A 14,351-nucleotide genomic window follows, 5' to 3' on the forward strand; every position below is an offset into this window, starting at 1 on the left:
TCAGAGTCCTGGGAGAATCCTGGAGAGACGGGTTTCTTCACGTGCTCCCCTTGGTGCTCCTTGTCCTGGGCGGTGCCATCTGTTAGATCAGTGCCCCCACTGTGCCCTGCTCTGTCTCATCTGTCTCACACAAACGGCACACACCTCTCCCCCATGGCACACGGTGTTCTTCCATCTTTCATTCTGTCCGAGCCCACCTTCTTTAAGGCCTCCCCCTGAATCCCTCAGAGCTTCTGGTATAACGGGACACAGGATGTGCCCTGCAGGTGCTTGAGAAATGAGGGGGGTCTCAGGCTTGCCCATCTGCTAAGCCCCGCCTGAGTGGGCTCGCATCCTTCTCAAACTCTTAAGTGTGCCCTGAGGGCCGGCTGGCGGCAGCAGAGGGATGCTGAGGACACTGGGAGACTGGCTGGCCTCTGTCTGCACCTCTGAACCTCTGAGCAGGCTCTGTGATCTTTACAAGTGGACCTGTCTGTACACCATGTGCACCCCAATCTGCACAAGGGCAAGCCCCAGGAGTCACAGGGACCGCGGGGGGCTGCAGGAGGCACTCATCATGCGGGGCGGAGCGCCGGAGGACCACCAGCACACAAGGAGGGGGCGGAACAGACATCATGTGGGGGCGGAGCTCCAGAGGACCACCAGCAACACAAGGCGGGGGCGCACACATCATGCAGGGGTGGAACTCCGGAGGACCACCAGCAACACAGAGGGGCATGCACACATTGTGCGGGGCGCACACATCATGGGGGGTAGGGGTGGAGCTCTGGAGCACCCTCAGCAACATCCATAGCCAGATGTGGGGAGGGGAAGGGAGTGGAGGAACGACCCCTCAAAAACACAGGAAACCTTCATCTCTGAGAAGTTATCGCCAGGGTAATGACGGAAGGAAGGGCGAGACAGGTGAGGTAGACGAGGCTCAGTTTCTACCAGAAACACTTCAAAGTGTTCCTCAGTGGAATGATTGCTTTAAATATGCAGGTGCAACAAGCTGGTTAAGAAATTAATTCACAGGAAGGCCTGTGGTGCCTGCAGGCAGTTACAGGAACACTGCAGGCAAGGGCATGCACAGCTGGCTGTGGGAACAGCTCCCCAAGCAGTACTGACCAGATAACCCCTTCAGCATCATGAATATGAAACCTGAGGCCCTGGTATCTGCCTGGAGCAGGGTGTAAAACGAAGGCACGCTGTAGCCTCTGTGCTCACAGCCACGTTCTGCCATTTGGGGCACTCGAAAGTAACAGGCCTTGGGAGATCAACGGGACCAAGAGCCAGTTTTGAATAAGACGCCTCACACTGCAACACGACGATGGGCTGTGGATGCAGCGAGAACGTCACGATGAAGGTGGTCCCCTTTCACCAAGAGCCACCCCTGAGACTGAAAATAAAGACATCATCAATTTCCAGGTCCTAAAAGGTACTAAAAACACGAAGTCTGAGAATCAAAGTTGGCTTAGACACGTTCCTGCAGCACTGGAGGGGCTGGGGCAGGGATGGGGAGCAGGCTCAGGCAGCTGTAATCCTAGACCCCTGCATGCGGATGGCATCTCCTCCGTCCCTTCACCCTGGGCTCCATTTTGTGCATCCGGGAGCCTCTACACATGGTCCTTCATCCATGGCCAGATGCCAAGACATTTCTAAGTGTGTCCATGTAGATGACTGAAGACACTGGGGTAGGAGAGAAACCATGTTTCAAAATGATTTCCTGACAAACACCCTTTGTTTACATAATGTGACTCTTCGATGAATCTGAAGAAGAGTAAAATAGAAATGATCCAAACCTCTCGCTTCCTGACTCACAAAGCCAAGCTTTCCGTTTAGGAAGAAAAGGTTTTAGTGTAACAGAGACAGGCAGGAGAAATGTGAGATTTACGTGGTGCCCCTTCCTGGTCCTGTTCCTTTATCATTTACACAGCAGTTTTCCATGTCCTGGTTCTGAGCTCTGGAACTGTGGCTGGAGGCAGACGGCCTAAGGATCACTGCCATGATTTTACAGAGGCAAATCGTGGCCAAGGAAGTGAAAATGACTTGTCAAAGCAAATGCGGTGATGGGATCAAACTCACACTTTTAACTCTTAAATCCAGTGCTTTAGCCAATCTTTCAAAGCAGTCATTCTTTATCTGTAGTTTAATGGGTGGCAGGGAAAATATTTTGCTGAAACATATGGTATTCCGGTCACCATTATGGAGTGTTCCCTGGTCACAGCCAGGTCCGGAGCGCTGGGCCCAGGAGGGTTCAAGGTTGAAGTGAGGTCAAGGTCAGTCTCAGCTGCGCTGAGAGGAGGAGAAGCAGCTCCTGGCATCCAGTTCAGGAAATCAGGAGCAGAGATGGCAAGTATGGCAGCCGATCTGTGCCGGCAGAGCCATGGTCAGTGCCCCAGGCCCAGAAAAAGAGTGAGAGATCCCAGAACTGGAAGAGGGGCCGGAGGCTGCTTCTCAGAGAGAGCACATACACAAAATCCTAGGGCATCTACAAGAACCAGCGAACTAGCAGAAAATCCCAGGGAATCCACAAGAATTAGTGGAACTAGCGAGAGGTCAACACTGCTGCCGGGTAGGATTGACACACGCCTCCAAGGAGGAAGCCCTTGCCGCCTCCCCTCACCCCTGCTTCGGCGGCGGCCTCCCCCCTCCTCTGCTTTTGTTGCTATACCAAAGTCCTAGGTGAGCACTTGGGGTGTGGGGAGGCTATGGTCAGGGCTGGGTGCGGAGAGCAGAGGGGCTGAGCAGGGGCCCAGGGGTCCGTGGGCAGCATAGCTGGGGACTTGATGGCCTGGGCTGGACCTGAGTCAGCAGGGGCTGTGGGTGGGGGACACAGCAGTGGCTTGTGTAGGGTGTGCAGGGCTGATGGATGAGAGCGCGCAGTGCAGCTCGGGGTGTCTACCAGTACCTGCACAGCAGGGGCAGTGAATTTGGCTGAACAAAGCCTAATGTGGCAGCTTCAGCAAGCACAGCAGGTCCTGGTGGCCGGTGCAGCATGGCCGACAGGGCTAAGGATAAGGCCGGGTCTCAGTGCCAGTGATTGGAGGAGGAGCTGACAGAATCTGGCCCAGGGAGTGCCGCGGCGGCAGGCAGGAGCCCCGGGGGCTGTAAGCTCCGTCCACTCTCCCCTCACCTGCCTCACAGAAAAGGGAAGGGTGGCCTTCCCCGGCTCCAAGCCATGCCCGCTCCAAGGTGGTCTTGGCATTCTCCCATACCTGCTCTGTGACTTTGCTAAACCCTCGCCTTTCCTGTGTGGGCAAGGAGCTCCAGACCCAGGCAGGGGCCCAGCAAGGTAGCTACATGGCCCCTGCTCCCTCCTGTGGGCGGTACCTCACCAGTAAATAGGATGCAAATTCACGCTGACTTCACAGGGGATGTAGGAATTAAGAGACTTTGCATATGAAAGCCGCTGGACAGGGCGCCACACACACATGCACACCCAAGTGCCCGTATACATGACCACCCCGGCACACACATGCACCCAGCAGCTGGCTGAAGTCCAGGGGGGAACGTGGACCTGCTCTTACAGGCCTTCCAATGAGCTGCTGGGGTTGTTGGTTTGCTTCAAAACCAAGCAGGAAGCAAAGCCAGCCTTGCCCTGATGCCGGCTCCTCAGTCCTGCTCTCCTCACCCAGGGCGGCGACCCTAGAGCAAGAATGGCTTGGCTTCTTCCTGGGGCTCCCTGCCAGCCTGGCTCTGACCCCACCTCTGTATCACACACATGTTCCTCTGCACATGGACAGCTAAAGGCAAAGGCATCTTTGGGACACCTTTGTCCCCCAACAACTCTGCAGAGGGCAACATATCCCCCAACTCCATTCCCAGGACACACCCTTTGTTCCAGAATCTTCATGTTCTGTAAATGAGCCCTTCCCAGACCCCGAGCACCACTCTGTACTGCTCTCCTCTCCACTGTGCCACATGAGGAGCTTTCGAGAGCTCTCCCGCAGCTGAGCCTGCCACATTTTCCTTTGAGGGTCTTGCCTGCCATCACCACTGGGTGGACAAGGTCCCCCAGTCTTGGCCTCGGGCCAGTCCTGCTCCCAGGCCGCACAGGGCTCCTGACCAGTTGTCTCTGGAAGGCTCCCTGAGCCCCGGCCGGCCACACAGGCTCCAGCCCGAGTCGCCTCTCCCCACCTAGGCTTGGTGCCACCGCCCTCTCTGCCGCCCTCCTAGCCCTGCAGCCCGACCTCCTCCGCCCACGCTCCTGGAGGAAAATGCCCCCCACCCCGTGTTGCCCTACAATCCACTTGACTCCCAGGCCAGGCAATGTTTATAAACCACAGCTTCATTCTTTTGATGTCTTTGTTCCAAAATCTGTAATAATCCCCCATCTGCTAAATGAAGTTCCACTGTGTCTCCCTGGAACGGTGTACCCTCCGCCTGGATGGGGCTTCCCTGCATGTCCCTGCACTCAGGCCACACGGAGTGCGGAGCAGCCTGCCCTCCTCTAAACGTCTTCCCAACCGGCCCTGCCACCTCCACGTTTGGACCCCTGCCCGACATCCACCCTCTCAAGGCCCTTCCTGGCATTTCCAGTTCAGCATAGGCCGGGTCCCGCCCACAGGACTTCTCAGCCCCACTCCTCTGACCCATCTCGCTGGTAGCTCCTGCAGGAGGTGACCCCGCCTCACAACAGGGCTGGTGTCACCTGCAACCCTCGCCTGCACGCAAGCATGAGCCGCTGGGGACAGGGACAGCTGACCTTGTGCTTCTCTTACCATAGCTAAATATGGCTCCCTGGCCTAGATGATTGAGGGGTGAACACGTGGCTGCAGGGCCAGGGCTGATGCCCATCAAAGAGGGCAGAGCCGGGCAGCCCCATGTAAGGGGGTGGCCCCTAACACCTTGGGGCCTGGCCCAGACCACCTGTTCAGGGTTGAGGAGGGGGAGAAATGCAATGGTGGGCACAGGAGGGGCCGATGCGGGGTCTGGGTGAGGCAGAGGCCAAGTTCACTGCCATGGTGGGGCTGTTTCCAGCCAGAGTCAGGAGCACAGGGGCAGCCTTAAGGGGGGGTCAGACACAGGCAGGGGGACAGAGTGCAAGGCACCAGGGGAAGGCCAGGGACAGGACAGGTGTGGGGGACAGAGTGCAAGGCACCAGGGGAAGGCCAGGGACAGGACAGGTGTGGGGGACAGAGTGCAGGGCACCAGGGGAAGGCCGGGGACAGGACAGGCTGCAGGGGGACAGAGCGCAGGGCACCAGGGGAAGGCCAGGGACAGGACAGGTGCGGGGGACAGAGTGCAGGGCACCAGGGGAAGGCCGGGGACAGGACAGGCCGGGGGGGGACAGAACGCAGGGCACCAGGGGAAGGCCAGGGACAGGACAGGCCGGGGGGGGGACAGAGCGCAGGGCACCAGGGGAAGGCCAGGGACAGGACAGGCCGGGGGGGGGGACAGAGCGCAGGGCACCAGGGGAAGGCCAGGGACAGGACAGGCGGGGGGGACAGAGCGCAGGGCACCAGGGGAAGGCCAGGGACAGGACAGGTGTGGGGGACAGAGTGCAGGGCACCAGGGGAAGGCCAGGGACAGGACAGGCCGGGGGGGGGGGGGGGGACAGAGCGCAGGGCACCAGGGGAAGGCCAGGGACAGGACAGGCGGGGGGGACAGAGTGCAGGGCACCAGGGGAAGGCCAGGGACAGACAGGCCGGGGGCACAGCGCAGGGCACCAGGGGAAGGCCAGGGACAGGACAGGCGGGGGGGACAGAGTGCAGGGCACCAAGGGAAGGCCAGGACAGGACAGGCCGGGGGCACAGCGCAGGGCACCAGGGGAAAGCCAGGGACAGAATGGTGGGTGGGGGAGAACTGAGCACAGGGCACCAGGGGAAGGCCAGGGACAGGACAGGCCGGGGTGGGGGACAGAGCACAGGGCACCGGGGGAAGGCCAGGGACAGGACAGGCGGAGGGGGAAAACTGAGCGCAGGCCACCAGGGGAAAGACAGGGACAGGACAGGTGGAGGGACTGAGTGCAGGGTACCAAGGGAAGGCCAGCGACAGGACGGTGGGGGGCGGGCAAACTGAGCACAGGGCACCGGGGGAAGGCCAGGGACAGGACAGGTAGGTGACAGCCCCCATGACCCAGAGGTGGCTGCCGAGGTGGGGCGTGTCCCACTTTACCCCAGAAGAGAGGAAGGGAAGGGCTGCGGCGCCTGGAGCGGGAGCGAGGCTGGAGAAAGGGCAGGCCGGAAGCACAGGGCTCCGCATTCCCAGAAGGGCCGCTGGGTTCACATCACCCTGGGGAGGAGGGCAGGGTACTCACGCTGTCCACTGCGAGGATCTTGGCCCAGATGAAAACGAGAAGTGGCCGCAGCTCTCGGGCCGAGCTCTGGAGCAGCTTCAGCACGTAGGGGAAGATGCCGACAGACAAGGCCTGGGGGAGAGGGAGGGCGTCAGCGCGCCAGGGCTCTGCCTGTGCCGCAGCGAGGGAACGGGCAGCAGCAGGGGTGCCACACGGGACCAGCTGCAGTGTTATCTTCAGCACATATGGGAAACGCAACAGGAATGAATGGGCCTCACTTAAAGTAAAGAGGGGCTTCCTCCAGATGTATTCATCTCTGATTTATTCCTAGAAGCTGCCACGTACTGCTAGCCTTGACTGGCGTCAGAGACTGGAATTAATCGGGCGGCAGCTTTTCCTTGTGGAGGCGCAGGCTGCTTGCGCCTGGGGCCCTCGCCTGCCCTCGGTGGCCCCGTCCGCTCTCAGCAGCACGGCATCAGGCGCCTTCACTGTGCTGTTCGCGTATAAGCCACGGCCACCTCTCCGTGACGGCGTGGCCAGCTCGCTCAACACTCATATCAGAGCTTCAGATACACCTTGGGAGAAAGATGCCTGCCCTGGGAAAGGCAGGGAGGAGCAGGGGTCGCCCAGGGGCTGGCTGGCGCCTGGTTCTGGCCGCGTGTCATTCTCAGGGGACTCTGCCCTCAGAGGCAGGGGAGGGACAGCATGGAGGGCACTGCAGCATGGAGGATGCCTGGCAAAGTATGGCTGCACTCGACAGTCAGGGGTTTCTGCTGCGTCCTTATCTCAAAGCTGCTGGAATTTCACAGATATTCCAAAGGTATCCCTTTCCAATAAGTGAGGTCCCCTACAACCACGACAGGAAGTGGTGCTGGGACCCAGGCCTGGGCTCCTTCCCCAGGAAAGGCCACATTTAACAAGAAAAGAGCAGTTTCTCTGGTTCAGGTGCCTGGGCCCTCCCCTGAGAGGCAAAATCTGTACCTGTGAAAATACCTCATTTATCCAGCCTTGGTTCATGTGTTAGCGTGAGCAGCAATGAGCAGAAGCCTAATTCTTTAAAGGGAAGAAACTGGTTTTAAAATATTAATCTTCAATGGCCGGGTGCGGTGGCTCAAGCCTGTCATCCCAGCACTTTGGGAGGCCGAGATGGGCGGATCATGAGGTCAGGAGATCGAGACCATCCTGGCTAACACGGTGAAACCCCGTCTCTACTAAAAAAATACAAAAAACTAGCCGGGCGCGGTGGCGGGCGCCTGTAGTCCCAGCTACTCGGGAGGCTGAGGCAGGAGAATGGTGGGAACCCAGGAGGCGGAGCTTGCAGTGAGCTGAGATCTGGCCACTGCACTCCAGCCTGGGCGACAGAGCAAGACTCTGCCTCAAAAAAAAAAAAAAAAAAATTAATCTTCAAAATGATCCTCTTTCTGAAATGTTATGAATACATGCTTCCTGTCTTCTGAGAGTGCCAGCAATACCACGCAGGCCTCTCCAGCATGACTGGGTGACCGAGTCACGCCAGCCTCCTCCGATGACTCAGGCCCCAACTCTGTTACAAGCTATTTGTGGCCTCAGGCACCCGGAGTGAAAATGGCCCAGTGGTGAGTGCTGAATGATTTTTCCTCGTTTTGGATGTTTTCTCTCCTCCTTCGGTGCTGGACTATCAATTACCACTCTGTCAACATTATATTATGCAAATAAATACACCAGACCCCAGGTACTCACCACCCAGCTTCCGTGACAGTGGCTCCGCACCCACCGCCCCACCGTGCCGCTCCCAGGCGCAGTAAATTAAGGCTCAGATGTCATGTGATTTCACTGGTGAATATTTAGTGTCTATCTCTAAAAAGTGCGGTCTCTTATAAAAACACGATCCAGTACCATTACCACACCCAAGAAAAACGAACAGTGATTCTTGAATAACATATAAATCCAGCTCCTGTAAAATTTGATTGTTTTATGAGTATTCATTTTTGGAACTTCAACAGAACTAAGTAAGGTTTACTGTACACGGCAACTGGCCGTAGGTCTCTCGAGTTTCCTTGACTCTGCAGTTCCCTCTCAGCCTCCTTTAACTTTCCCTGTGAGTTATTTGTTAAATGCGTGTCGCCTCTTGATCCTGCCTCTGCCAGGCATTTTTTTTAGTGGCCATCACTACTCTGCTATAGGATGAGGAACCAGAAGAGCGTTTTCGAATTGTGCCTGCCATGACGGTGAGCAGACAGTGCTGAGGATCCAGACTCCTCCTGGGGGAAACAGCAGCACGCGGCGGGCGCTGCGTCAGGCTCAGGGGCGCCCTGCTCCTCCCCAGCGCTGGTGGGCCGCTCAGGAAAAGGTGACCAGCCAACACGCTCACTCCTATGTCTAACATCGGACGTACAGAGGGGCGACAACCCCGGAACCCCAAACGCCAGGCAGCACTGCAGGCTGCACGGGAACAGAGTGGGCTCCGTGAGGGCCTGAGGATCGACAGAACACCACCACAGTGGACACACTCGCCCTGGTTCTCACGGCTGGGGGTGGCTCTGGATCATGAAACACGTGCACAGACTGAAACACGGAGCCTGATTTCTGTCCCACCTCCCGCAGCCCCCAGGTTAATGAGGAAGGCACGTACCAGGCTCACTGCCCAGGGACCCAGGTCCAAAAATCTTCCAAGCAAGTCCAGTGCTCTCAGCCGGTGCACTTGGCTTAACAGCACCTGGAAGAACAAGAAGAAAATGGTATCACTGCAAACCATACTGGTGTGCAGCCCCCAAACGCGGCTGCACGAGCTGCCAGCTTTGGAGTGGTCTGACCACAGTTCAGATCTGTCTGCTGCTTCAGTCACAGTTACCTAGAGCTGGTGCTCCTTTCCTTACAAGTTCATGCTTTTACAGGTGAAGAAAACATGCTTTATTCCTTTATTACACAGATAAAACACACTCAATGTAGATAATACTAGAACAAACATGTTTTAATTGCATTTAAAAAGCTAACTCGCTGGTGATATTTTGGTATATGAACCCAGATATTGTTCTCTATGTCCACACCTCTTATTGATTCTGAACTAGATAATATGTGATTATATTTCTCAGCTCCTTTAACTAAGTAATGCACCATGAACGTTGTTCATATCACTAGGTATGTACTGACCATATCATTCCCAATGCCAGCACAGTACTTCCATTACACAAATGTACACCATTCTTTTAAACAACTTCCCCACTGACGGATATTTAAATTATCATCAAAATATTGCTACTTTTAAAATTTTTATTTATTTATTTTTGAGATAGGGTCTTGCTCCGTTGCCCAGGCTAGAGTACAGACGCCAGATCATGACCCACTGCGGCCTCAACCTCCTGGGCTCAAGTGATCCTCCCACCTCACCCCTGAGTAGCTAGGACCACAGGTAGGTGCCACCATGCCTGGTTCATTTTTGTATTTTTTATAGAGATGGGGGTCTCACTACATTGCCCATGCAGGTCTTGAACTTCTGGCTCAAGCAGTCCTCCCACCTCAGCCCCCCAAAGTGTTGGGATTACAGGCGTGAGCCATCATGCCTGGCCGAAATGCTGCTCTTATGAATAACACTGTGATCAATATCCTAATAGGTACATCTGCACACTCACATGATTTTCTCCAGTAAGATAAATGTGAGTTTGAAAAAGGTAAGGTCGGGGTATAGATACTTCAGTTACCAAATGGCCTTGCGGCTGACCCCGCTCACACTCTCGATGGCACCCAGCAGCGCTCACTGGGGGGTGGCTCTGGACAAATTACTTAACATCGTGGAGCCTTGATTTATTAATTCATAAAACACATATAAAACAACACCTGCCCATAAGAGTTTCATTAAATAACAAATTTAAAGCGTGTGGGACAATATTAGCCCATATGACACTATGATTAGCCAATAGCACAGGGGAAAATACATCCTTCTGGATTTCTTGGATTTCAAGGGGAGCACATTTTGCAGGTCGATGGGTCATTTCCACAGTAAACTTGCCCTGCATGCCTTTAGTTTTCTACTTCAATGTGTGGCTTTTTCTTATTGACACGTCAGAGTTCCTTATAAATTAGAGTGGGCTTTGCCAGAGGTTTTGCACATACTTTTTTTGTTATATCAAAGTTTCACACTTTTTTTTGAGACAAAGTCTCACTCTGTTGCCTGGGCTGGAGTGCAGTGGTGTGATCTTGGCTCACTGCAAATTCCACCTCCCGGGTTCACGCCATTCTCCTGCCTCAGCCTCCTGAGTAGCTAAGACTACAGGCGCCCACCACCACACCCGGCTAATTTATTTTTGTATTTTTAGTAGAGATGCCTGAACACACAGACCCTGGGAGGCCCTGACCTGGCCTCACTGGAGGCCTCGGAGATTTTCCCTCCCTGCAGGAGAAGATGCACAGGACACAGCTGGGCAGCAGGTGCTGGAGGTGACGAGAGGGGGTTACCGCGTTGCAGGTAGAGAGGCCGGAAGAGCTCGGGTGTCTGAGGATGCACAGGCCACCAGTATGACTGAGGTCAGTGACAGGGAAGGGGGTTGGATCAGGAAAGGCCCCGCAGACAGTGTGCAGAGAGGTCAGTTTGTCTTGAGATCCAGAAGCCACTGACCAATGTTAAGCAGCAGTGACTGGTCCAGTGTGCTCGCTTTGGGGACAGGCCTGGCAAGAGGCTGGAAGTGGGGGAGGTGAGTAGAAGTGGGTGGGCTTGACCGGGGTGCTGAGACGGAGATGGGGAGGAAGAGACTGTAGCGCTGGCCAGAGGCTGAAAGAAGGGGTGAAGGAAAGCAGACTCTAGAAGAGAAGGTTTGGGATGAGTTTGGAAACCCTCAAGAGAGGCAGGGAAAAGGGACGAGGAGGCCAGTGAGGGTAGAGGACAGGGAGGAGGGGAGAGCAGATGGCGGCCATCTGGGTTACGCTCCTGGGGGTCAGCCAGCACGACTTCCACGGAGGAGCCACCGAGTCAGGAGGATGGGCCCTGGAGGGCCGTGGACTGGGAGGAGCTTCCCTGTGGCGGGAGAATAGCGCTGGCAGGGGGACAGGGAAGGTCCCAGGTGGCAGCAAGAGGAGGGGGCTAGCCAGGCTGGAGGGGTAGCAGACAGGGTGCGGGGGGAATCCCAGCATGTCCAGCCTTGGGGGCAGAGAAAGAGCAGTGGGAATGCGGCCTCACTTCCCTTCTATGTGCCTGGAGCCAGCTCCCACGCCGGGTTCACCATGGACGCAGGAGTGGCAGGTTTCCCATGCTGGCGATGCTGAGAGTCTCTGACTAAGAGGCTGGGAAAGGAACGTGGGACTGCTCGCGGGATATGTGAACTGGAACCGGATCGCTTTCCCATGCTGAACCTGGGGGATGTCGCATGCACTGTTGCCTGGAACTCAGGTTTGATGGGCCAGTCGGTAGAAAAGCACGGGCTCTGGGGCTGGCTAACCTGATGTTAACCCTGCCTCCATCTCTGCCCAATTATTGGCTTAAATTCCTTACTTTGGGAAACTTCAATATCGTTATCAAGAAAAACGGAGACAACAGTACTTGACTTGGGCTTATTCTCAAAGTTCAGTGAGACAGAGTCCACAAAGCGTCTAGCACAAAGCTGTGTGCACCAGGGTGCCCAGTGGATGTAAAGTCACCATCGTAGCATTTGGCTTCCGGATGTCTCCACCATCCAGGGTTTTGAGGACTGACTCTTTGTGTGTAGGGACACTAGGCTGCCTGAGGCTCAAGTTTCTAGATGACCCAGGGAGAGGAGAGGAGGCAGGTCTCGCCATGGCTGCCATCATCAGAAATCAAAGACATCATCAGATCTAAAGCTTACAAAGATTGTTTTCTGATTCTCTTTGTTATTTCCAACACTGTAAATGGGTCAAGCCTCAGTTTCTAAGGTCAACAGTGGCAGAGCAAATGGAAGAAGTGGCAGGACGGGCGAAGAGGTCTCATCAGGACCAGTTCCTGTTACTGTTTTACCAGAACACCAGCCTGGCACTAGAGGTCTTAGAATGTGCTCCTTACAAACAACAGAAGCAAACGGGACGCTGGTTCACAATCACTACCGCGACGTGGTCCTGAGTGTCGCACCGTAGGAGCTGCGGGTGCTGAAGAAACCCCCGCCAGGGCCTTGGTGGCCCACCTGCCTGGGAGTCGGCGCCAGAGGTCTGCGGGCAGCACCGCGATTTGATGCTGCAATTATTTCATTTGCAAAGAAACATCGTCAATAAAGAGTATTGGGTGAAACGTGAAGTACTGTTTTTTTTTCCAAACATTACATCATCTTCCTGCCACCTTTTGTTGATTTACATTTTTTAAAAACTGAAGCCAACATAAAGCAAAGTTATTTTTAAAATAGGATTGGCTTTTAGGAAAACAAGCCAATGTTGTTTTCGTACTTAAAAACAACAAAAACAAAAATCTCCTGTTTTGGACCATCCCAGGATCTATGGAAATTACAGAAGTAAATGATGGTGAGCTGAATGACTTACTGAGATTAATTTTCCACCTGTGGTAACCCAAACTAAAGATTAACCATGGTGGCCGGCATGGTGGCTCACGCCTGTAATCCAAACACTTTGGAAGGCTGAGGCTGGAGGATTGCTGGAGGCCCGGAGGTCGAGACCAGCCTGGCCAACATAGTGAAACCCTGTCTCTACAAAAAATACAAAAATGAGCCGGGCGTGGTGGCGCATGCGTGCAGTTCCAGCTACTCAGGAGGGTGAGTCAGGAGGGTGGCTTGACCCCAGGAGCTGGAAGCCGCAGTGAGCTATGGTCACGCCACTGCAATCCAGCTGAGGTGACCAAATTAAAACAGAATTGCTAAGGCTGTCAAATTTCATTGGCCTTGTACACAAAGAGAGTGCTCAGACAGACATACCGGAAGAGCTGCTTCATGAGAAAAGATTCTCCAGTTCCAGCCCTAGAATGACGGGTGCTGCAGGCCAGGGTGCCTGATGAATGGGGCGGTTTTGGAGTGCCCAATGTATATGGTATGTATACTATCACTCTAGTTTGTCATTCTGTCACTTCATAACGATCCTGTAGTTTCAGACCCCACATTCTATTTGTAAAAAAAATGATGCACGGAGAGAGAGCAACTAGACTTCCTAAATGAAATGCTCACACTGATTTGTGACATCTAGGAAAAGGGACTAAAACTTCATCCTATAAAACCACTCTTGGCCAGGCGCAGTGGTGCACACCTGTAATCCCAGCTACTCAGGAGGTTGAGGCACAAGAATCACTTTAACCCAGCAGGTGGAGGCCGCAGTGAGTGGAGATCGCCCATCAGCAGCGGACTGGATGAGGAAACTGCAGCATCTATGCCTCATGGACTATACTCAGCCAGAAAAAGAACGGAATCATGTCTGTTACATCCACGTAGGTGAAACAGGAGGCCATCACGCTCAGTGGAATAACTCAGAAAACCAACTGCCGCATGTTCTCACGTAGAAGTCAGTGGGAGCTAAACGACGGGCCCACAGGGACACACAGGTGGAGTAACAGGCACTGGAGACTCCAAAAGGTGTGAGGGCTGAGAAATTGCCTATGGGGTACACTGTCTACTACGTGGGTAGCAGGTTCACACAAAGCCTAGACCTCACCACTACGCAGTGCGCGCATACAAGAAACCTGCACCCATATCCCCTGGATCTATTTAACAGAAAAAGGCCAAGCAAATAAATGAACACGCAAATATCGCCGTCACCTTTTTCCTGAAAAAGAAAGAAGAAAAGTCACTTCCTCTCTTCTCTTCCGTAACCTTAGGTGCTCTTCATTCCCCTGCCTGGGCCTCCTGAGCCACCCACGGGGGCGCAGAGCAATGAGTTCCAGGCAAGCCACTGCAGACAGAGGGCAGACGCACCCCACAGGCCACGAGAGTCCAGAGATCCTCGTGAGAAGATGGCATCCAAGAGACACCATCAAATCAAGGGAGTGGGCAAAACAGCAGTTTTTTTAAACATTGTATCTTCCTTCTTGTTCCTCTGTTGATTTGTATTTTTAAAAGGCAGAGAGGATACTGAGGCCAGAAAGCAGGAAAGGCCTGTTCCACACTCACATTTACAGGAGGGGCTGTGACTCAGCCGGGCCTGATGAGACACCGCGCGTGACCCTGGAGGGTCGCCAGCCACTGCCTCTGGCTCAGGGATGAAGTGGCAGGGATTC

The 14,351-nt window shown here is 54.7% G+C and overlaps 1 protein-coding gene across 1 annotated transcript in view; it reads right to left on the reverse strand.

Moving 5' to 3' along the window:
* RPTOR (regulatory associated protein of MTOR complex 1) overlaps positions 1-14,351 on the reverse strand; it is a 418,321-nt gene that overhangs the window by 98,834 nt on the left and 305,136 nt on the right. The window contains exons 12-13 of the mRNA XM_030923092.1: positions 8,832-8,915; positions 6,242-6,352 (exon numbers count right to left, since the gene is read on the reverse strand). Of these exons, the coding sequence (XP_030778952.1) occupies positions 6,242-6,352; positions 8,832-8,915 (195 nt within the window). The remainder of the gene's footprint in view (positions 1-6,241; positions 6,353-8,831; positions 8,916-14,351) is intronic.

Source organism: Rhinopithecus roxellana, chromosome 19 (assembly GCF_007565055.1).
Source record: "Rhinopithecus roxellana isolate Shanxi Qingling chromosome 19, ASM756505v1, whole genome shotgun sequence".
In the NCBI taxonomy this organism is placed as follows: domain Eukaryota; kingdom Metazoa; phylum Chordata; class Mammalia; order Primates; family Cercopithecidae; genus Rhinopithecus; species Rhinopithecus roxellana.